This window comes from Arachis ipaensis, chromosome B05 (assembly GCF_000816755.2).
Source record: "Arachis ipaensis cultivar K30076 chromosome B05, Araip1.1, whole genome shotgun sequence".
Classification (NCBI taxonomy): Eukaryota; Viridiplantae; Streptophyta; class Magnoliopsida; order Fabales; family Fabaceae; genus Arachis; species Arachis ipaensis.
The window spans coordinates 143894952-143918357 of record NC_029789.2 but is presented as its reverse complement, the minus strand read 5'-3'; the positions used below and the strand labels follow the sequence as shown (position 1 = coordinate 143918357).

The window sequence follows — 23406 nt, the reverse complement described above, 5'->3', positions numbered from 1 at the left end:
ATATTGTGAAATTATTACATCATTTTATAATATATTTAATATCGACTATATTATATGTACACTAAAATTAATCATTAAAATCAATTATTAGTATAAAATACATGTTAAATTATAAATACATATTAAAAATAAATTAACTCATATATCACAACAATAGCGGGTGACAAGTGTCTCAAGTGAATTTTATTGTGCTTTGTCCGCTGAAAGACTTACTGATTAAGTATGATAAGTATAATTATGATGAATGGTCAATTGTGATTATGATGATGGCCTCAGCTTAGATGGTATTTTTGGTTTTTGTAAGTGATATTGACATATTCACAAAGCGGTTATATTTTTGTTTTGAATTAAAATGCGTACTAAGTATTCATATATTTTAAAGCCATTTTAGCTAAATTCATATATCAGAAACAAAATGAAAGAGTTAGTCCCCATTTAATTTTATAGAGAAAAATAAGAAATTCATTAATTGTTAATTAAGGACTAATGTAAATAGGTTTAGCGATCATGTTGCAGCGGATATTACTGCTGATTAAAAAGCAAAACAAAAATAATGAGTTGCAATTTAATCAATTTTTCTTCCTCATGATAAACGTATACTTTTTGTCTAAAAAAAGAATTTTTTATTAATTAATTAATACAGAAATAGTTGTAATATAATTGTTGCAATATAAATTCTTACAAAAATTATAATTTGTTGCAATATAATTTGTTTACCAATATAATCTAGCTATGTAATAAGTCTTTCTCTTCAGTAACGAATTGTATCTATTTGCATTGGAATATATATAGAAACTTCGTTGGAGGTAAGAGTTTTATACTATTTTTTTATATATCATATTTTAAATAGTTTTTAATATAAATATTAGCATTGCATGTCATGATATAATGTTTCTTCATTTCATACACATGCATTATAATAACGATCTTATGTATATTAAAGGATCTTTGGGTAAGAGAAAATGACCTCCAAAGACAAGATAATTGAAATGATCATTTGATAAGAAAAGGTGATCGACAAACTTTTGGGATAAGAACATTCGATAAGGGAAGGAAATTCCCAAGGACAAACTTTTGCCCTTTTCTTTTAACATAAACTTATTTAAATAACCTTAATAATAACCTTAATTGTAAATTGAACTGAGGAAATGATCTTTCAATAAAGAAAGGTGGCTCTCGGTAAGAAAAGATGATCGATTGAGATGATTCTTCAGTAAAGAAAGGTAATTGTCAAACTTTTAAGATAAGAACTTTAAATAAGAGAAAGAGACTCCCACCTTTTTATTACCGGTTTGAACTTAATACCTTACATAAAAGTTACGAAAAAAATAATGAAAAATGTAAAGAAACGTGTGATTATGATTGTTCTCCTTTTATCGTTTCTGTTAGATTTATGATTATATTTTTTATTCTTATTTTATTCAAAAATTCTTCTTTTATCCAAAGATCATTTTTATTTAATTTATGATTATATTTATTATCCTTATTTTATTTAAAGATTCTTTCTATTTGATTTATCTATGCCAATGTTACTATTCTTCTCTTATTTATTTTATCTTATTTTATGGCCTACGAAAACATCAAATCAAGATTTATGAGTTTACATTCTATATGTTTTAACGTTATAGGCATGAGCCACATGTATCATAACATAAGTAAATGAGAAATATTTAAAAGTCACACCACTCCAACTAACAAAACCTTTTAAAAAAAATAATTGAACAACATTGCATTATCATTATTTTTATTTTAAGACTCGTAGTGGTTGGAGATGGATACAGTGACATTATATAGATAAACTACTGAGTTAATTTTTGTTTATTACCCCTTTTTTCGTACTATCTTCAGGAACAACGCGGTGCAAATAATATGCTACTTGATTGAGCTAAAAAGACTAATACACTATAAGATGGTTAGGAACGGTAGGTCAAGGACATAAATACAGAACGTTAAGCACTTATCCAAATTCATATTAATGATGGAGGATAGGTGATTGATTTAACCATAGTTATATAGAAGTGGGAAAATTAGGATTCTCTCTGTGTTTTATTTAATTTTTATTGAATAACTACAATTGTGGTTGTGATGTTTGTTTTTTTTTTATTATATGATTATTTGATACCAGTAAAATTTGTTATTGTTTTTTTCTTTATAATTTAGTACGTCCATTTTCCGACTTAGTATTACCAAGTCCATATTTTTCAACTAGTAATGTTTTTTTATGATCAATATTCTCAATATTTTCAAATAGTTTTTAAAAATAAAAATTAGTTATCTACTATATTTTTATAAAAAATTTATTTTAAAATTTTGTAAAATTTAAGTATCAACAACCAGTATAATTAAAAAAAATTTAAGATTAGTCTCAAAATATTAGGATGTTACACATTTTATTATAAATTCTAACTTCTCTATTGACATCTTGTCAATTGGTAACATATACAGTACATGAGTTTAAGTATCTTTACTTAAAATGAATAGAGGTTTAAATGTCTTTTTTTAAAATAGATAGAGATTTAAATATTTCTTTCAAAGACCATCGTTCTCTCGTTCTACCTCCATAAACAATTATTCCAAGCTGAATATTAATTTGCGCAGTTCATAATTCATTGTTAGGGTTGCTATTTTATGAACAAGATTTGAAGAATTTATATTAATTTGGGAGCAAGCAAAACACATTTTGCAAATTGTACAGGGAGCTATCTATTCTAAATAAATTCAGTGATGACACATAAGTAATTAAAATATTACAACTAGAATTATGTCATTACCAATTGATAAAAATGTTAATAAAAGAATTAAGATGTCTAACAAAATAAATAGTTAAAACTCGATATTGTTGTGATAAACATAAAGGATATAGATGTCCATTAATATCATGGGTGAGTCAGTATTTATGTTACTAAGAAAGAATTTATATTTAATGAAAGTTGAAAATATAAACCCTATACATATATAAACAGGGGTTATGGTACGAGACAATTCACACAGCAATATATTCTTTCTCTTCTTTTATTTTATAAGTATTTTAAATATTCTTTTCTATTACTCTTTACATATAATATTAATATCAAAATATATCATCTTTATTATATTGAGATAGTAATTGTAGTACTAGAGTCTTTTACTTATATTTTTATTTTATATTTATTTTACAACAGATATAGTATTTTGGTTTTATTAGAAGATGAGTTGTTTGTTATTATAATCCGAAATGGAATGAGGTTTTACTCAAAAAAATTAAAGAAGGGATAATTACTTAACTTATTATTTTTTATATATGCACATGCGATGAAACTTGAAAGTCATCATTTAAAAAAAAAAAGAAAAAGTTATTATCAAAGAAATAACAAAAAGAATATAAACCTTATTCAATAATATTTTCTGGAAATCTTTAGGACGAATTTCAATCTCATTATAATTCTTCTTAGCAACCTGCACAATAAAAAAAGATTTAACCAACTTGTATTTTAAGGACAAATTTAAAGACTACAATAATAAAAATATTTTAACTTTTATTATATTTAATACATTAAAAATATAAAAAATTATCTTCTCAATAACTTTTAGTAAAACATTCAGGAAAAAAAAAACTATGCTTTCAAAACATATGTTAGTAAGAGCCTAAAAAAATACATATATATGCTGAATGCTGATTGGGATTTGGGAGTAAATGAATAGAGTTAAAAGCATAATTCAAATATAGCAAGTTGATAATGCTTTGATTATTATAATAATCAATTAACTGCCAAGATTAAAAAGAATCTAGCTAAAATTGATTAAAGTGGTAGATACGCACAAATATATAAATCCGTTGAAAAATATAGGTTATGAAATTATTATAGGTGAATGATTCCAAAATGGCAAAACAATAATCCAAAATATATTAAAAAAAGTTAAGAGTGAACTTAAATATATTGCTCATATGTGTTCAACAAAAAAAGAATTTTTCTTCAATGATTTAATAATAGATTATTGTAATTTAACGATCAGATTCATATAATGTAAATTAATTTTTGTAAAATGTAACTCCCACTCTTCCGAAATTGTGTTTATAAGTAAAACAAAGAACCAATCTCGACAGGTGGAAGCAAAACTTTGGGTATACAACTACGAAAATTGGCATATTGTTAACCCGACAGGAGTGGCAGGAGGACTTGTGCTAGCTTGGAAGGACAGCATCAGTGTTCAATTATTAGCAGTGGAGAATTCTTTGTGGCGGCCAAAATTAAGGAAGTCGGAAGCAGTGAGGTATGGGCGTTTATTGGTGTCCATTTGAGTTGTTCAAAGCAAATTCGATCCTTACAGTTTGAGGAGCTTACAACAATGAGCCAACACCTGGAAGAAAAAGTGGTAATAGCAGGCGATTTTAATGCTATAACAAGCCAAGCGAAAAAGGAGGGTAGAGGCCAAAAATCAACAACCACCATTGCAACATTCACTAATTTTATTGACAGTAACGAATTAGTGGATATTGAAATGGTGGGGCGCCCTTTCACGCGGATAAATCGAAGACAAGGAGAGGATTTGGTGAAGGAGAGGCTTGACTGCTATTTAGTTGGGATGGAATGGAAGTTGAAGTTTCCAAATGCAGTGGTGCACAGGCTCACAGAGTCAGGCTCGGATCATGCTCCAATTTCGATGGAAACCGAACCTCAATCCTGGCATAGTAAAAGGCGGTTTAAATACCAGGAACGTTGGTGTGGAGAAGAGGATGTCAAGAGAATTGTTAGTGAATTGTGGAGAATGGAAGTTGTAGGCTCGGCTATGTTCTCCTTGACCCAAAAGTTGAAAGTTTGTAGACATAAACTAGTTCAATGGCAGAAAACTCACAAAGCAAACTCCCGAAAAGAAATTGAGGACCTTCAAGCTAAACTAGAGAAGTTGCGGGTGGTTGGAATCAATGGGGGAGAGGAGGTTATCAGTTTGGAGGAGAAGTTGGAGTTGGCATATTTGAAAGAAGAGAGATATTGGCGAGAAAAATCTAGAGTCAAGTGGCTAAAAGAAGGAGATCAGAACACTAGATTCTTTCACCAGAAATTTCAATCAAGGATGCGAAGGAACAGAATTTGGAGATTAGTGGGGAGGGACAATGAAATTGCATCGAAACCGGAGGATATTGCAAAGGTAGCTGAAGACTACTTTTGCGATATTTTTACTTCTTCTTGTTCGGCTGATCCGAATCCGTACTTAGAGGATTTGGAGCCTAAGGTTACAGCTTCTATGAACCATAGGCTCCAAAGGCCAGTAACTATGGACGAGGTCAAAAGAGTTACAATTAGTGTTCATGCTCAGAGTGCTCCTGGTGATGACGGGTCTACAGCTAAGTTTTTTCACTTTTTCTGGGATATAGTTGGAGGTGACATTTTTAAGGCAGTGAGAAGTTTCTTTCACAGTGGCAGAATTCTAAAAAGCTTCAATCATACACAAATTTGTTTGATTCCAAAGGTGTCAGATGCCAGTGACATGACTCAGGTACGACCGATCAGTTTGTTTTCAGTTATGTATAAAATTATTTCTAAAGTTATGGTGCACCGATTACAAGGTATTATGAATAAAATTATAAGCTCAAATCAGAGTGCGTTTCTCAAAAGTAGACTCATTTCAGATAATATTCTAATTGCCCACGAATGTATGCACTATTTGAAAAATAAGAGAAGTGGGGCAGAGCTTGAGATGGCTATTAAACTAGACATGAGCAAGGCTTATGATAGGGTTGAATGACATTTCTTATGGTATATTATGGATAAGTTGGGCTTTGATGCTAAATGGATTAACTGGACTAAGGAATTGGTAACGACTGTTTCTTACTCTGTCGTTGTGGAAGGTCAACCTTTTGGCTATTTTAGGCCAAATAGGGGCATCCGACAGGGTGACCCCCTATCTCCATATCTCTTTCTTTTTTGTGCAGAAGAGCTTTCCTTCTTGCTACACAAGGCAGAGCAAAACAGATTAATTCAAAGAGTTCAAGTTAATCGGAGATGTCAAACAGTTAATCACCTTTTGTTTGCTGATGATTCAATCCTTTTTTGTAAGAGCGCACCTAATACAAGCCAAAGTATTCTAGAATTACTAGAGATCTATGAGGGTTTCTGTGGGCAAAAAGTCAATTTGAATAAGTCGGCTATCTTTTTCAGTCACAACACACCCCAGAACACAAAACTAGCAGTTGCTCAGACACTAAATATTGAACATATCGGAGTATAAGACAAATACCTGGGACTGCCCTCTATAGTTCAAAAATCAAAGAAAGCAACCTTTGGAGCTATCAAGGATAAAGTTCAGAAGAGGATTATGGGTTGGAAAAGAAGTCTATTGTCATTACGTGGCAGGCACACACTATTGAGAGCGGTGGGGGAGGCGATTCCTATTTATACACTCTCTTGTTTCAAGCTCCCGGACACGCTGTTGACTGAGATTCATAGCATGCTCTCGCAATTTTGGTGGGGTCAAAAAGGCGCAGAACGAAGAATGGTTTGGATTAAATGGGACACAATGACGAGACCGAAGAAAGATGGAAGGCTGGAGATCAAGGACCTAAGGGCGCAAAATTTGGCTTTATTGGGCAAGTAATGGCGTATAATGAAATACCCTAATTCTACTCTATCAAGAATGCTCAAAGCTAAATATTTCAGATATACAGATTTCCTACATGCAGAAATAGGAAGCGTACCGTCGTGGGGCTGGAGAAGTGTTCTTGAAGGGCGCAAGGTGATCGAGAAAGGCTTATTATGGAAAATAGGCTCTGGTACTAATGTTCGCATCTTCCATGACCCCTGACTCCCACCACCAGTGCCCCTTAATGTCCCTCAAAATGCACTCACAATCCTGCCAAATCTGTAAGTGTATTACGTTAGTGCGTTACTAAATCCTGATAGAAGTTGGAATAGAAATCTCATTGAGTCAATTTTTTCAGTTGATATATGCAATAAAATTTTTTCAATCAAACCAACAGAGGAGGAGGATGAAGTTAATTGGTGCTGGACAAAATCTGGTATATATGAAGTTGGGTCAGGATACAAAATTGCTTATGGATTCTTTCATACTCCTACTTCATTGAGGCCCCAGAACATACAGAACAATAGAGTCTGAAATAGCATTTGGAAATTGAAATTACCTCGTAAAATTAAGGTTTTTCTATGAAAAAGTTTTCATGAAAAGCTTCCGGTGTTGCAACAAGTTCACAGCCGGTTCGCATCCACTCCTGCCATTTGTCCAAGATACATGTTGAAGGTTGAATCAATTTCTCATGCTTTGTTCCAATGCCCTCTGTCTTCAATAATATGGAGCATAAACTTAATAACCCCTTACCTATAGATGAGAGAAGAAGAGACATTTTTCAATTGGTGGCAACGAGTCTTATCCTGGGCAGCGGCTCAATTAGACGGTAGACAAAACACCCTCCTCATAGCGGCGCTGTGTTGGAGCACTTGGAAAGCGAGGAATCGGTGTGTGTTTGAGAAGGTAATAAGCTCGGCACCAGAGATAGTGAAAGAAACCAGCAATTTAGTGCGTGAACTCGTGAACCATACCTGACAGATGCTGCTAATTTTCTTTACTCTTACTTTACTCTTTTCTAAACTCTTAGTCTTTTAGTCACACTTGATGATAAATGAAAATACCCAATTCTTTTGTACTTCTTTATAAAAACATTTTTATTTTATATTAAAAAAATAACATTTATCTTTAAAAAAATATATAATTTTTGTAGAAGGATATAAGTAACTTAAGTATAAAGATATATAATTCCTAACTTATGATATATATTCTTAAATAAAACTACACAAAAATTGTTCTAGGAATTAGATAACTTCTAATATTAGCAAAAAATTGAAGAGAAATCATGTTAAGAAATAGAGAGAGGATATTATTACAGGTGATAAATCATGCTTCAATGAGTAAGACCTCCATGCCTGAGGTTCCAATAAAAGAACACCACCCTGATAAGAAGAAGAAAGAATATATACTAACATGTAGAATTATATAATAATGGATAAACACAAATTTAGTGTCAATGCTCATCGCAACTGAATAATCATGAACCTAAAATATTATTTAAACTTCGAATATTATAACTTATTTTAAATTCTAATTTAAAATTATATTAATAAATACTATATCATATATAAATACTCTATTCATATAAATTAAATCTGATATATTATCATTGTAAAACAGTTTTATACGTGCATTCAATTATATAATATTACATCTTTTTTCATTAACTTTATGAATAGTCCTCCAAAAAAATAAATGTAATTAAACGAAGATACAAAATATTTTAAAGTTTTACACTATCAACGCATCAAAATTAAACTCATTTTTATACCACAAGTTTTATCTTGCTCCGTAACCACATGAATGAAGCTTAAATGGAAGTAGATGACTAGAATAATACATTGCATAATCTTCTCAAGAAGGAGATTCTTGCTCTGGGTCCAATTTGAAAAAAAAAAAAAAAACAGCATGAAAGTATCAGTTTCAACACAAACATCAAAACCTCAATTCAAATAAAGAACTAAGAGGTTATATATATTGATATATTCAAACAATTTTCTGCACAAATTCTTGAAAAGCATTCTCTCCTTTGTGCGTAGATAGGCAACCTACAAGCAATTCCATGGTTGTAGCATCTGCTGCAAAACCTTTGTCTTTCATAATCTGAAAATATTTTATTGACTTCAGAACAGCATTTCGTCGTAGTAATCCTTGGATGAAGACGTTATATGTGCAGCTATCTGGCAAGCAGCCATGCTCTTCCATATTCATCAGCATCTCTTCAGCATCAATCAGAAGTCCTTCCCCACATAGACCTTGGATCATTATTGTATAAGTATATACATCAGGTTTCAAGCCTTTTGCTGGCAGACAAGAGAAGAGTTCTCGTGCATCATTTAGTTTTCCAGCATGGCACATCCCACGGAGCACCACACTGTAAGTTTCAATATTAAGATCCAACTTATTCTTCTCCATTTCTCTAAATAATGATATTGCATCAGAAGACAAATGACATTTGAATAGGCCATCCAATATAATGGCACAGCTGAATACATCAGGATATTGACCAAATTTGTGCATTGTAAAAAACAATTCTTTAGCAGCTAACGGTTTACCCACTTCGCAAAATCCATGGATAAGAGTATTCCAAGTCACAACATCCAAATTTAAACCTTTATTGATCATTTCATCCAAGAGATAAATAGCCTTATTAATCCTTTTGATCTTGCACCATCCATGGATTAATGAATTATAAGTGTTGACGTCTGGGAGGCATCCCTTGTGTACCATCAAATCAAATACTTTCATGGCCTCCTCCATTTGATTTTGAAAACAATAAGCAGCAATCATTGAGTGATAGGTGACAACATTAGGCTCCTTTGCCATTCGAACCATTTGACCAAGTATGGCTCTAGCACTTGAAATCTTTCCCTCTTTACAAAGAGCATCCATTAAAATATTAAAAGTATGCGTATCCGGCATAATTCCCTTTTGTTTTCTCTCGCTGAGTAAAGACGCAGCCTCTTGCCATCTGCTGAAAGTACAGAGTCCTTGAATCAAGCAATTGTAAGTGATAGTAGAGGGTTGTATACCTTTTGTTGTCATTTCGGAGAATAGACTCAAAGCCTCAGATAGCAGCCCATCCTTGCAAAGACTATCCACAATTGCGTTATAAACCGCAACATCAAAACTTGGTTTGCAGTTTCTTGTTTCCGTCTTCCTTAGAAGGGCAATGGCAGCAGGGGTGTTGCCGATCTTGCACAATCCATTTATAATTGCTCCAAACGTGTGGGCGTTGGGTTGATACCCCATGTTATCCATGTGGTCAGCTAACCATATAGCAAGATCCACCTTGCCTTCAATACAAAGACCATTAACAATGGTGTTCAATGTGACCACATTGGGCTCCAAGCCGATTTTGAACATCGTACCCACCACAGAGAAGGCAAAGGGAGTGTGATTCAAACGGCACAGACAATTGACAACAATACTGAGTGTATAGATATCAGATTTGAGTCCTAAAGAGAACAAGTGTTTGATTAACGAAATGGCAGCTGTGTAATGCTTCATCTTAACCATAGAGCTAAACAATAAGGTAAAGTCCTTCACAGATGGCAAAGGGTTCATGGAAACCATTTTGTGAAAGAGATGCAGAGCAGAATCAAGGTTTTGGAGATTCCTAATAGAATCTATGAGACGGGTTCTGTCCTTGATGGCATCAATATGAGTGGTATAAGAGAGAGTAATGGGGAAAAGGAAGGGTTTGGGACGAGAAAAAGTACCAAATTGAGATTGCTGCGGAAAGAAGCGCAGAGAAGCTCTTGTTGATGAACGCAACATCATTGATGAGTGAAGAACGCAGTGGGAAGAACACCCTAGAGTCCCGCAAAAACTCACATAGCAATATTCTAGGTTAGCACTAAAGCATGTAATAAATCTTCTCCCTTCTTTGTTGACTGAACCATCCGAATTGAATTTTCATGGAGGGATGAACCAAAGGATACCATCGGATAAGCATTTTCTCAAAGGTCCCAACCTTTTTCTTTACTCGAAAAAATTCAGATTGGGCTAAATGGAAAGTGAAGAGTTCTCATAAATCATAATATTAGCAGAGAGAAGAGTCCACGGCACCCCCCTTCAAGAGGGATGAGGAGGTCACAATCTCCATCAACCAATCTAAGGGTTAACTAGCAAAAATGTTACTAAAGATTGAATTTTGATGTAATTTTTTATAAATATGATTATACGACAATATTTATTAATTAAGTTAACTTAATTAAAATATTTAGATTATATTATATGTACATTAAAATTAGTCATTAAAATTAACTACTAATATAAAATATATGTTAAAATATAAATATATATTGAAAATAAATTAACTTATATCACAACAATAGCGTGTGACAACTCACAGGTGTCTCAAGTGAGTTTTATTGTGCTTTGTCCCCCTGACTGATTAAGTATGGCCTATGAAGCACGGACACTTCACTGAGTTATCGTATCCGCGTGTCGGATACATTTTGGACATGACACTCACCGACACTCGTTCGACACGCGTGTCTGTTGTGTCTAACCGTGTCTTAATAAAAAATAAAAAATTCTTCTCCGAACATGCCTGAACACACCTAAATTTCTGTGTCATGTAAGATTTTAAAATTCGTATGTCGGCGTGTCCCGTGTCGTGTCGTGTCCCGTGTCCGTGTCAGTGTCCTTGCATCATAGAGTATGGCAATTGTGATGGGCCTAAGTTTAGATGGTATTTTTAGTTATTGTAAGTCATATTTACAAAGTGGTTATATTTTTGTTTTGCATTAAAATATGTACTAAGTATTCATATACTTTAGAGTTTAGAGCCATTTTAGTTAAATTCATATGCCAAAAACAAAATAAAAGAGTTAGTCCCCATTTAATTTTATAGAAAAAAATAAGAAATTCATTAATTGTTAATTAAGGACTAATGTAAGTAGGTTTATGGATCATGTTGCAGCGGATATCACTCCTGATTAAAAAGCAAAACAAGAATAATGAGTTGCCACCTAATCAATTTTTCTTCCTCATGATAAACATATACTTTCCGTCTAAGAAAAATTGATTTTTTTTATTAATTAATTAATACAAAAATAGTTGCAATATAATTTGTTACAAAAATATAATTTGTTGCAATATAATTTGTTTACCAATATAATAGTTGCAATATAATTTAATCATGGAACAAATCTCTCTTTTCACTAACAAATTGTGTCTATTTGCATTGGAATAAAAATTTTACTGAATATAGATATTTTATATTACTTTTTTATATGTCATATCTTAAATATTTTTTAATATAAATGTTAGCATTGCATGTCATAATATAATGCTTCTTCATTTCATACACATGTATTATAATAATGATCTTATGTGCATTAAAGAACAGAGAAAACAATCATTTGGTAAGGAAAAGTGACCCCCAAAGACAAGATAATCGAAATGATCATTCGATAAAGGAAAGTAATTGAATTGGGATGATATTTCGGTAAGGGAAGGTGATTGACAAACCTTTGGAATAAGAACCTTCGGTAAGAGAAGGGAACTCCCAAAGACAAACTTTTGTCCCTTTCTTTTAACATAAACTTATCTAAATAATCTTGATTGTAAATTGAACTGAGAAAATGATCTTTCGATAAGAGAATGTGGCTCTCAAAGACAAGATATCGATATGATTCTTCGATAAGGAAAGATGATCGATCGAGATGATTCTTCAGTAAATAAAGGTGATCGCCAAAACTTTTGAGATAAGAACTTTAGATAAGAAAAAGAGACTCCCATCTTTTTATACCGGTTTGAACTTAATACTTTTCATAAAAGTTATGAGAAAAATAATGAAAAATACAAAGAAAAAGTATGATTATGATTGTTCTCCTTTTATCGTTTCTGTTTGATTTATTATTATATTTATTATTCTTATTTTATTCAAAGATCCTTCTTCTATCCAAAGATCATTTTTATTTAATTTATGATTATATTTATTATCCTTATTTTATTTAAAGATTCTTTCTGTTTAATTTATCTATGCCAATATTACTATTCTTCTTTTATTTATTTTGTCTTATTTTATGGCCTATGAAAACATCAAATCAAGGTTTATAAGTTTGCATTCTATATGTTGTAATGTTATAGGCATGAGTCACATGTGTCATAACACAAGTAAATGAGAAACATCTAAAAGTCACACCACTCCGACTAACAAAACCTTTTGAAAATAATAATTGAACAACATTGCATTATCATTATTTTTATTTTAAGACTCAGAGTGGCTGGGGATGGATACGATGACACCATATAGATAAATTACAAAAAAATTTTTGTTTATTACCCCTTTCTCCGTACTATCTTCAAGAACAACGCGGTGCAAACAATACGCTACTCGATTGAGCTAAAAAGACTAATATCACTATAAGATGATTAGAAACATGAGATCAAAGACATAAATACAGAATGTTAAGCACTTATCCAAATTCATGTTAACGATAGAGGATACGCAATTATTTAGGCAATTTACGTAAATAAAATATTTGGACTTCAATATTACACAAATACAACTTTTGGAATGAGAAGACGCAAATGCATTTTTTCATATATCTATAGAAATCGCTACTGACAGTAGCAGTTTACAGAAGAACGTAATCCGCCATAGGTAGCCGCGGATTACATGGATAGGCTGCAACACAGAAATCGCTATAAGCAGCAGCAGTTTCTGTTGAGGAGGAAACGTGCATAAACCGCTATTGGCAATAGCGGTTTATGTGTATGGGGACGCCTGCGTAAACCGCTGGAGACAGCAGCGATTTACGTTGAGTGTGTGTGAGGGGCGTTGGCTATATAAGCCCCACAAAAGCATTGTGGTGGAAGAAGAGTTTCATTTCTCACAATCCAACCCTCTCTAGATAAGGGATGATCCTGTTATGCATGGACATATTTTGTTACCTCCTCACACTGTAAATATAAATAGTTGGATGCACCCAACATGAAAGATATACACGAAACAAGTAAATTCTACTATCTACAAGGAATCCCCCTATCTAATAAAACTAAAGAAATAACTTAAACTATCACCAAACAAGGAAACAATTAAACAATTAAACAATATTACTATTAAACTATTATTCAATCGTTATATCAAATTGTTAAATACTTATTTCTTTGATTAATTAAAAAATTGGTTATACAATTAAACTCCGCCGGTTAATAATTGATTTTTTTTTTGGTGACTGGTTAATAATCGATTATGAGTATCACAAACGGTTTTCGACAATAATCGACTTTCTAATTAACATGCACAAGTCCAATACTCAACTATAACAGTTAACCTATAAATTCTAGTTCCTCTACCATACATATACCATTTTCCTAATTAACAAGCGCTAATGCTAAGATAAATAAAATAAAATTGACCTCTTTAACAATGGTACCGGCAATATGGGCAACACCGTTCAGTTGGTACAAGCCCTGCTCGCCTGCCATGATACGTAGATGGAGGTTGGCACTGAGATACCTCGGATCCACTCTCAAGGTACTCTACCCTTTCTCTAGAATTTTCTCTCTCTAGCTAAATTCAAAATCCACTCCAAATGAAGAATCCGCGGCTGCCTTCCACGGTTTATATAGGCACACACACTCAACGTAAACCGCTGCTGCCTCCAACGGTTTACGCACGCGTCTCCATACACGGTAGCGGTTTATGCACGTTTCCTCCTCAACAGAAATCGCTGCTGCTTATAACGGTTTCTGTGTTGCAGCATATCCACGTAATCCGCGGCTACATATAGCGAATTACGTTCTTCTGTAAACCGCTACTGCTAGTAGCGGTTTCTATAAATATATAAAAAATTGCATTTGCGTCTTCTCATTCCAAAAGTTATATTTGTGTAATATTGAAGTCCAAATATTTTATTTACGTAAATTGCCCCGATTATTTTAACCATAGTTATACAAAAGTGGAAGAATTAGGATTCCATGTTTATCTTATTTAATCTTGGTTTAATTACTCTTTTAGTCCTTATAGTTCTACTAAATTTTTAATTAGGTCCCTATACTTTTTTTCCTTTCAATTGGATCTCTACACTGCTTCAATTTTGTAATTAAGTCCTTCTTATTATAAAAAATATTAGAGTTAACTGAATATTTCTTCGCAAATTGAAGGTATTTATAATTAAAAACTTAATTAAATTTTTTACCGCACGTATTTTGGTAAAAATATATATTATGTTAATTTTAACATTTTTAACATGAAAATGACATAATTACAAAATTAAAAGTAGTGTAGGAATTCAATTGAAAGGAAAAAAGTATAAGAAGATAATTAAAAATTTGGTGAATCTATAGAGACTAATAGAGTAACTAAACCTTTAATCTTTATTGAATAACTACAATTGTGGTTGTGATGTTTATTTTTATTTATTATACGATTATTTGATATGGATAAAGTTTGTCATTGTTTTTGCCTTTATAATTTAGTACGTTCATTTTTTGTGTTAGTATCACAAGATCTACTTATACTTTCCAATTAGTAACAAATTTCTTTTATGATCAAAGTTCTCACTATTATCAAATGCTTTTAAAAATAAAAACTAGTTATTCACTATATTTTTATAAAGATTTTATTTCAAAATTTCGTAAAATTTAAATATCAACAACCAATATAATTTAAATAAAATATAAGACTAATCTAAAAATATTAGGGTGTTACACATTTCATTATAAATTCTAACTTCTCTATTGACATCTTGTAGATTAGTAACATATACAATACACGAGTTTAAGTGTTTTTACTTAAAATGAATAGAAATGTAAGTGTCTTTTCTTAAAAAGAGATTACTTCGACAAAGACACTAAAAATGTCTTTTTTAAAACGTTTACATGTGTCATAGTATTATTGGCCATCTTTATTAAATCAATTAATAATTTATTTTTTAATAAACCAGAATAAAATCGGTTTATTATAACAATAATAATAAACCCACCCGCATTATAATTATTAGATTCGATTTAATCCGATCGATTTACACAATCTAAATCGAATCATGTTTAAATATTTCGATAATAAGACAAATATATCCATGCTTTTTGTTTAAAAAAACAAAAAAAATGATTGAGTGGGTTATGTAAATTAGTTGGTTAGACCGGATCTGATAACAATTTGATTTATTGTTATTGTTATAAAAAATCGATTTATTTTAGTTTTTTAAGAAATTCAAAAATAATCGTTGTATTAATGCGTCCAATAATAATGTGAGTTATCCCATACATAAGTGTCTTTACAAAAAGATCTTTTACGCATCTTTTATCGAGCATCCTCCTTCTTAAAATAGATAGAGATTTAAATATTTCTTTTAGAGACCGTCGTTCTCTCGTTCTACCTCCATAAACAATTATTCCAAGCTGAATATTAATTTGCGCAGTTCTTAATTCATTGTTAGGGTTGCTATTTTATGAACAAGATTTGAAGGACTTATATTAATTTGGGAGCAAGCAAAACACATTTTGCAAATTTTACAGGGAGCTATCTATTCTAAATAAATTCAGTGATGACACATAAGTAATTAAAATATTACAACTAGAATTATGTCATTACCAATTGATAAAAACGTTAATAAAAGAATTAAGATGTCTAACAAAATAAATAGTTAAAAGTCGATATAGTATTTTGGTTTTATTAGAAGATGAGTTGTTTCTTATTATAATCCGGAATAATGGGATGAGGTTTTACTCAAAAAATTAAAGAATGGATAAGTACTTAACTTATTTTTTATATATGCACATGAGATGAAACTTGAAAGTCATCATTTAAAAAAAAAAAAGTTGCTAATTAACTATGAGCAATGAATGAATCTAAAACTCAAGCTTGTGAACTATACAAAAGAACTAATTCATATTGAATTACATTATTGACTTTGTACAAAACTTTTGTGATTGTTTCATTTCTTGAAAACCAAAACGGGTCTATTGAAACGACGATGTTTTGCATCTACCCAACCTGAATTGATGTGTTCTACCGTTCTAAATCCAATCTACAACAAAGTCAAATAAAATCAGGTGTCAAGAATATCAATGATAAAATTGCATAATAAATAAAACAAACAATGCTTGTTATTAATTAAGTAAACAAACATCACATGTTTGTGCAATTTTATTATCAAAGAAATAACAAAAAGAATATAAACCTTATTCAATAATATTTTCTAGAAATCTTTAGGACGAATTTCAATCTCATTATAATTCTTCTTAGCAACCTGCACAATAAAAAATATTTAATCAACTTGTATTTTAAGGACATATTTAAAGAGTATAATAATAAAAATATTTTAACATTTTAATATATTTAATGCATTAAAAATATCTTTTCAATAACTTTTAGCAAAGCATTCAGAAAAAAATATATGCCGAATGCTGATTGGGATTTGGGAGTAAATGCATAGAGTTAAAAGCATAATTAAAATATAGCAAGTTGATAATGCTTTGATTATTATAATAATCAATTAACTGCGAAGATTAAAAAGAATCTAGCTAAAATTGATTAAAGTGGTAGATACGCACAAATATATAAATCCATTGAAAAATATAGGTTATGAAATTATTATAGGTGAATGATTCCAAAATGGCAAAACAATAATCCAAAATATATTCAAAAAAGTTAAGAGTGAACTTAAATATATTGCTCATATGTATTCAACAAAAAAAGAATTTTTCTTCAATGATTTAATAATAGATTATTGTAATTTAACGATCAGATTCATATAATGTAAATTAATTTTTGTAGAATGTAACTCCCACTCCTCCGAGATTATGTTTATAAGTAAAATAAAGAACCAATCTCGACAGGTGGAAGCAAAATTTTGGATATGCGGCTACGAAAACAGGCATATTGTTAACCCGGCAGGAGTGGCAGGAGGACTTGTGCTAACTTGGAAGGACAGCATCAGTGTTCAAATTATTAGCAGTGGAGAATTCTTTGTGGCAGCCAAAATTAAGGAAGTCGAAAGCAGTGAGGTATGGGCATTCATTGGTGTCCATTTGAGTTATTCGGAACAAATTCGATCCTTACAGTTTGAGGAGCTTACAACAATGAGCCAACACCTGGAAGAAAAAGTGGTAATAGCAGGCGATTTTAATGCTATAACAAGTCAAGCGAAAAAGGAGGGTGGAGGCCAAAAATCAGCAACCATCATTGCAACATTCACTAATTTTATTGACAGTAACGAATTAGTGGATATTGAAATGGTGGGGCGCCCTTTCACGTGGACAAATCGAAGACAAGGGGAGGATTTGGTGAAGGAGAGGCATGACCGCTATTTAGTTGGGATGGAATGGAAGTTGAAGTTTCCGAATGCAGTGGTGCACAGGCTCACAGAGTCAGGCTCGGATCATGCTCCAATTTTGATGGAAACCGAACCTCAATCCTGGCATAGTAAAAGGCGGTTTAAATACCAGGAACGTTGGTGTGAAGAAGAGGATGTCAAGAGAATTGTCAGTGAACTGTGGAGAATGGAAGTTGTAGGCTCGGCTATGTTCTCCTTGACCCAAAGGTTGAAAGTTTGTAGACATAGTTAGACTAGTTCAATGGTAGAAAACTCACAAAAGCAAATTCGCGAAAAGAAATTGAGGACCTTCAAGCTAAACTAGAGGAGTTGCGGGTGGCTGGAATCAATGGGGGAGAGGAGGTTATCAATTTGGAGGAGAAGTTGGAGCTGGCATATTTAAAAGAAGAGAGCTATTGGCGAGAAAAATCTAGAGTCAAGTGGCTAAAAGAAGGAGATCAGAACACTAGATTCTTTCACCAGAAATTTCAATCAAGGATGCGAAGGAACAAAATTTGGATATTAGTGGGGAGGGACAATGAGATTGCATCGAAACCGGAGGATATTGCAAAGGTAGCTGAAGACTACTTTTGCGATATTTTTACTTCTTCTTGTTCGGCTGATCCGAATCCATACTTAGAGGATTTGGAGCCTAAGGTTACAGCTTCTATGAACCATAGGCTCCAAAGAGTTAAAAGAGTTAAAAGATTTACATTTAGTGTTCATGCTCAGAGTGCTCCTGGTGATGACGGGTCTACAGCTAAGTTTTTTCACTTTTTCTGGGATATAGTTGGAGGTGACATTTTTAAGGCAGTGAGAAGTTTCTTTCACAGTGGCAGAATTCTAAAAAGCTTCAATCATACTCAAATTTGTTTGATTCCAAAGGTGTCAGATGCCAGTGACATGACTCAGGTATGACCGATCAGTTTGTTTTCAGTTATGTATAAAATTATTTCTAAAGTTATGGTGCACCGATTACAAGGTATTATGAATAAAATTATAAGCCCAAATCAGAGTGCGTTTCTCAAAGGTAAACTCATTTCAGATAATATTCTAATTGCCCACGAATGTATGCACTATTTGAAAAATAAGAGAAGTGGGGCAGAGCTTGAGATGGCTATTAAACTAGACATGAGCAAGGCTTATGATAGGGTTGAATGGCATTTCTTATGGTATATTATGGATAAGCTGGGTTGTGATGCTAAATGGATTAACTGGACTAAGGAATTGGTAACGACTGTTTCTTACTCTGTCGTTGTGGAAGGTCAACCTTTTGGCTATTTTAGGCCAAATAGGGGCATCCGACAGGGTGACCCCCTATCTCCATATCTCTTTCTTTTTTGTACAGAAGAGCTTTCCTTCTTGCTACACAAGGCAGAGCAAAACAGATTAATTCAAGGAGTTCAAGTTAATCGGAGATGCCAAACAGTTAATCACCTTTTGTTTGCTGATGATTCAATCCTTTTTTGCAAGAGCGCACCTAATACAAGCCAAAGTATTTTAGAATTACTAGAGATCTATGAGGGTTTCTGTGGGCAAAAAGTCAATTTGAATAAGTCGGCTATCTTTTTCAGTCACAACACACCTTAGAACACAAGACTAGCAGTTGCTCAGACACTAAATATTGAACATATCGGAGTACAAGACAAATATCTGGGACTGTCCTCTATAGTTCAAAAATCAAAGAAAGCAACCTTTGGAGCTATCAAGGATAAAGTTCAGAAGAGGATTATGGGTTGAAAAAGAAGTCTATTGTCATTACGTGGCAGGCACACACTATTGAGAGCGGTGGGGGAGGTGATTCTTATTTATACACTCTCTTATTTCAAGCTCCCGGACACGCTGTTGACTGAGATTCATAGCATGCTCTCGCAATTTTGGTGGGGTCAAAAAGGCGCAGAACGAAGAATGGTTTGGATTAAATGGGACACAATGACGAGACCGAAGAAAGATGGAGGGCTAGGGATCAAGGACCTAAGGGCGCAAAATTTGGCTTTATTGGGCAAGTAATGTTGGCATATAATGAAATACCCTAATTCTACTCTATCAAGAATGCTCAAAGCTAAATATTTCAGATATACAGATTTTCTACATGCAGAGATAGGAAGCGTACCGTCGTGGGGCTGGAGAAGTGTTCTTGAAGGGCGCAAGGTGATCGAGAAAGGCTTATTATGGAAAATAGGCTCTGGTACTAATGTTCGCATCTTCCATGACCCCTGACTCCCACCACCAGTGCCCCTTAATGTCCCTCAAAATGCACTCACAATCCCACCAAATCTGCAAGTGTATTACGTTAGTGCGTTACTAAATCCTGATAGAAGTTGGAATAGAAATCTCATTGAGTCAATTTTTTCAGTTGATATATGCAATAAAATTTTTTCAATCAAACCAACAGAGGAGGAGGATGAAGTTAATTGGTGCTGGACAAAATCTGGTATATATGAAGTTGGGTCAGAATACAAAATTGCTTATGGATTCTTTCATACTCCTACTTCATTGAGGCCCCAGAACATACAGAACAATATAGTTTGAAATAGCATTTGGGAATTGAAATTATCTCATAAAATTAAGGTTTTTCTATGGAAAAGTCTTCATGAAAAGCTTCCGATGTTGCAACAAGTTCACAGCCGGTTCGCATCCACTCCTGTCATTTGTCCAAGATGCATGTTGAAGGCTGAATCAATTTCTCATGCTTTGTTCCAATGCCCCCTGTCTTCAATAATATGGAGCCTAAGTTTAATAACCCCTGACCTATAGATGAGAGAAGAAGAGACCTTTTTTCAATTGGTGGCAACGAGTCTTATCCTGGGCAGCGGCTCAATTCGATGGTAGACAAAACACCCTCCTCATAGCGGCGCTGTGTTGGAGCACTTGGAAAGCGAGAAATCGGTGTGTTTTTGAGAAGGTAATAAACCCGACACCAGAGATAGTGAAAGAAGCCAGCAATTTAGTGCGTGAACTCGTGAGCCATACCTGATAGATGCTGCTAATTTTCTTTACTCTTACTTTACTCTTTTCTAAACTCTTAGTCTTTCAGTCACAGTTATACGTGCATTCAATTATATAATATTACATCTTTTTTCATTAACTTTATGAATAGTCCTCCAAAAAAATAAATGTAATTAAACGAAGATACAAAATATTTTAAAGTTTTATACTATCAACGCATCAAAATTAAACTCATTTTTATACCACAAGTTTTATCTTACTCCGTAACCCACATGATTGAAGCTTAAATGGAAGTAGATGACTAGAATAATACATTGCATAATCTTCTCAAGAAGGAGATTCTTGCTCTGGGTCCAATTTGAAAAAAAAAAAAAAAACAGCATGAAAGTATCAGTTTCAACACAAACATCAAAACCTCAATTCAAATAAAGAACTAAGAGGTTATATATATTGATATATTCAAACAATTTTCTGCACAAATTCTTGAAAAGCATTCTCTCCTTTGTGCGTAGATAGGCAACCTACAAGCAATTCCATGGTTGTAGCATCTGCTGCAAAACCTTTGTCTTTCATAATCTGAAAATATTTTATTGACTTCAGAACAGCATTTCGTCGTAGTAATCCTTGGATGAAGACGTTATATGTGCAGCTATCTGGCAAGCAGCCATGCTCTTCCATATTCATCAGCATCTCTTCAGCATCAATCAGAAGTCCTTCCCCACATAGACCTTGGATCATTATTGTATAAGTATATACATCAGGTTTCAAGCCTTTTGCTGGCAGACAAGAGAAGAGTTCTCGTGCATCATTTAGTTTTCCAGCATGGCACATCCCACGGAGCACCACACTGTAAGTTTCAATATTAAGATCCAACTTATTCTTCTCCATTTCTCTAAATAATGATATTGCATCAGAAGACAAATGACATTTGAATAGGCCATCCAATATAATGGCACAGCTGAATACATCAGGATATTGACCAAATTTGTGCATTGTAAAAAACAATTCTTTAGCAGCTAACGGTTTACCCACTTCGCAAAATCCATGGATAAGAGTATTCCAAGTCACAACATTCAAATTTAAACCTTTATTGATCATTTCATCCAAGAGATAAATAGCCTTATTAATCCTTTTGATCTTGCACCATCCATGGATTAATGAATTATAAGTGTTGACGTCTGGTAGGCATCCCTTGTGAACCATCAAATCAAATACTTTCATGGCCTCCTCCATTTGATTTTGAAAACAATAAGCAGCAATCATTGAGTGATAGGTGACAACATCAGGCTCCTTTGCCATTCGAACCATTTGACCAAGTATGGCTCTAGCACTTGAAATCTTTCCCTCTTTACAAAGAGCATCCACCAAAATATTGAAAGTATGCGTATCCGGCATAATTCCCTTTTGTTTCCTCTCGCTCAGTAAAGACGCAGCCTCTTGCCATCTGCTGAAAGTACAGAGTCCTTGAATCAAGCGATTGTAAGTGATAGTATTGGGTTGTATACCTTTTGTTGTCATTTCGGAGAATAGACTCAAAGCCTCAGATAGCAGCCCGTCCTTGCAAAGACTATCCACAATTGCGTTATAACCCGCAACATCAAGACTTGGTTTGCAGTTTCTTGTTTCCGTCTTCCTTAGAATGGCAATGGCAGCAGGGGTGTTGCCGATCTTGCACAATCCATTTATAATTGCTCCAAACGTGTGGGCGCCGGGTTGATACCCCATGTTATCCATGTGGTCAGCTAACCATATAGCAAGATCCACCTTGCCTTCAATACAAAGACCATTAACAATGGTGCTAAATGTGACCACATTGGGCTCCAAGCCGATTTTGAACATCGTACCCACGACAGAGAAGGCAAAGGGAGTGTGATTCAAACGGCACAGACAATTGACAACAATACTGAGTGTATAGATATCAGATTTGAGTCGTAAGGAGAACAAGTGTTTGATTAACGAAATGGCAGCTGTGTAATGCTTCATCTTAACCATAGAGCTAAACATTAAGTTAAAGTCCTTCACAGATGGCAAAGGGTTCATGGAAACCATTTTGTGAAAGAGATGCAGAGCAGAATCAAGGTTTTGGAGATTCCTAATAGAATCTACGAGACGGGGTCTGTCCTTGATGGCATCAATATCAGTGGTATAAGAGAGAGTAATGGGGAAAAGGAAGGGTTTGGGACGAGAAAAAGTACCAAATTGAGATTGCTGCGGAAAGAAGCGCAGAGAAGCTCTTGTTGATGAACGCAACATCATTGATGAGTGAAGAACGCAGTGGGAAGAACACCCTATAGTCCCGCAAAAAGTCACATTGCAATATTCTAGGTTAGCACTAAAACATGTAATAAATCTTCTTCCTTCTTTATTGACTGAACCATCCGATTTGAATTTCCATGAAGGGATGAACCAAAGGATACCATCGGATAAGCATTCTCTCAAAGGTCCCAACTTTTTTCTTTACTCGAGTAAATTCAGATTGGGCTAAATGGAAAGTGAAGAGTACTCATAAATCATAATATTAGCAGAGAGAAGAGTCCACGGCACCCCCTTCAAGAGGGATTAGGCGGTCACAATCTCCATCAACCAATGAAGGATTAACTACCAAAAATATCCCCCAAAT

The 23406-nt window shown here is 33.3% G+C and overlaps 2 protein-coding genes across 2 annotated transcripts; both read right to left on the bottom strand.

Moving 5' to 3' along the window:
- LOC107644639 (putative pentatricopeptide repeat-containing protein At1g12700, mitochondrial) lies at positions 8387–10673 on the bottom strand. The gene has a single exon (XM_016348539.2). It carries the CDS (start codon positions 10339–10341, stop codon positions 8545–8547), a length of 1797 nt encoding a protein of 598 aa, XP_016204025.1. The 5' UTR covers positions 10342–10673; the 3' UTR covers positions 8387–8544.
- On the bottom strand, positions 21139–23359 carry LOC107644641 (putative pentatricopeptide repeat-containing protein At1g12700, mitochondrial). Its single transcript, XM_016348541.2, has one exon. It carries the CDS (start codon positions 23040–23042, stop codon positions 21246–21248), a length of 1797 nt encoding a protein of 598 aa, XP_016204027.1. The 5' UTR covers positions 23043–23359; the 3' UTR covers positions 21139–21245.

What these genes read in the sequence shown, in the direction of transcription:
- LOC107644641 (XM_016348541.2), bottom strand. Translation starts at nt 23,042, where the DNA reads ATGATGTTGCGTTCATCAACAAGAGCTTCTCTGCGCTTCTTTCCGCAG.
- LOC107644639 (XM_016348539.2), bottom strand. Translation starts at nt 10,341, where the DNA reads ATGATGTTGCGTTCATCAACAAGAGCTTCTCTGCGCTTCTTTCCGCAG.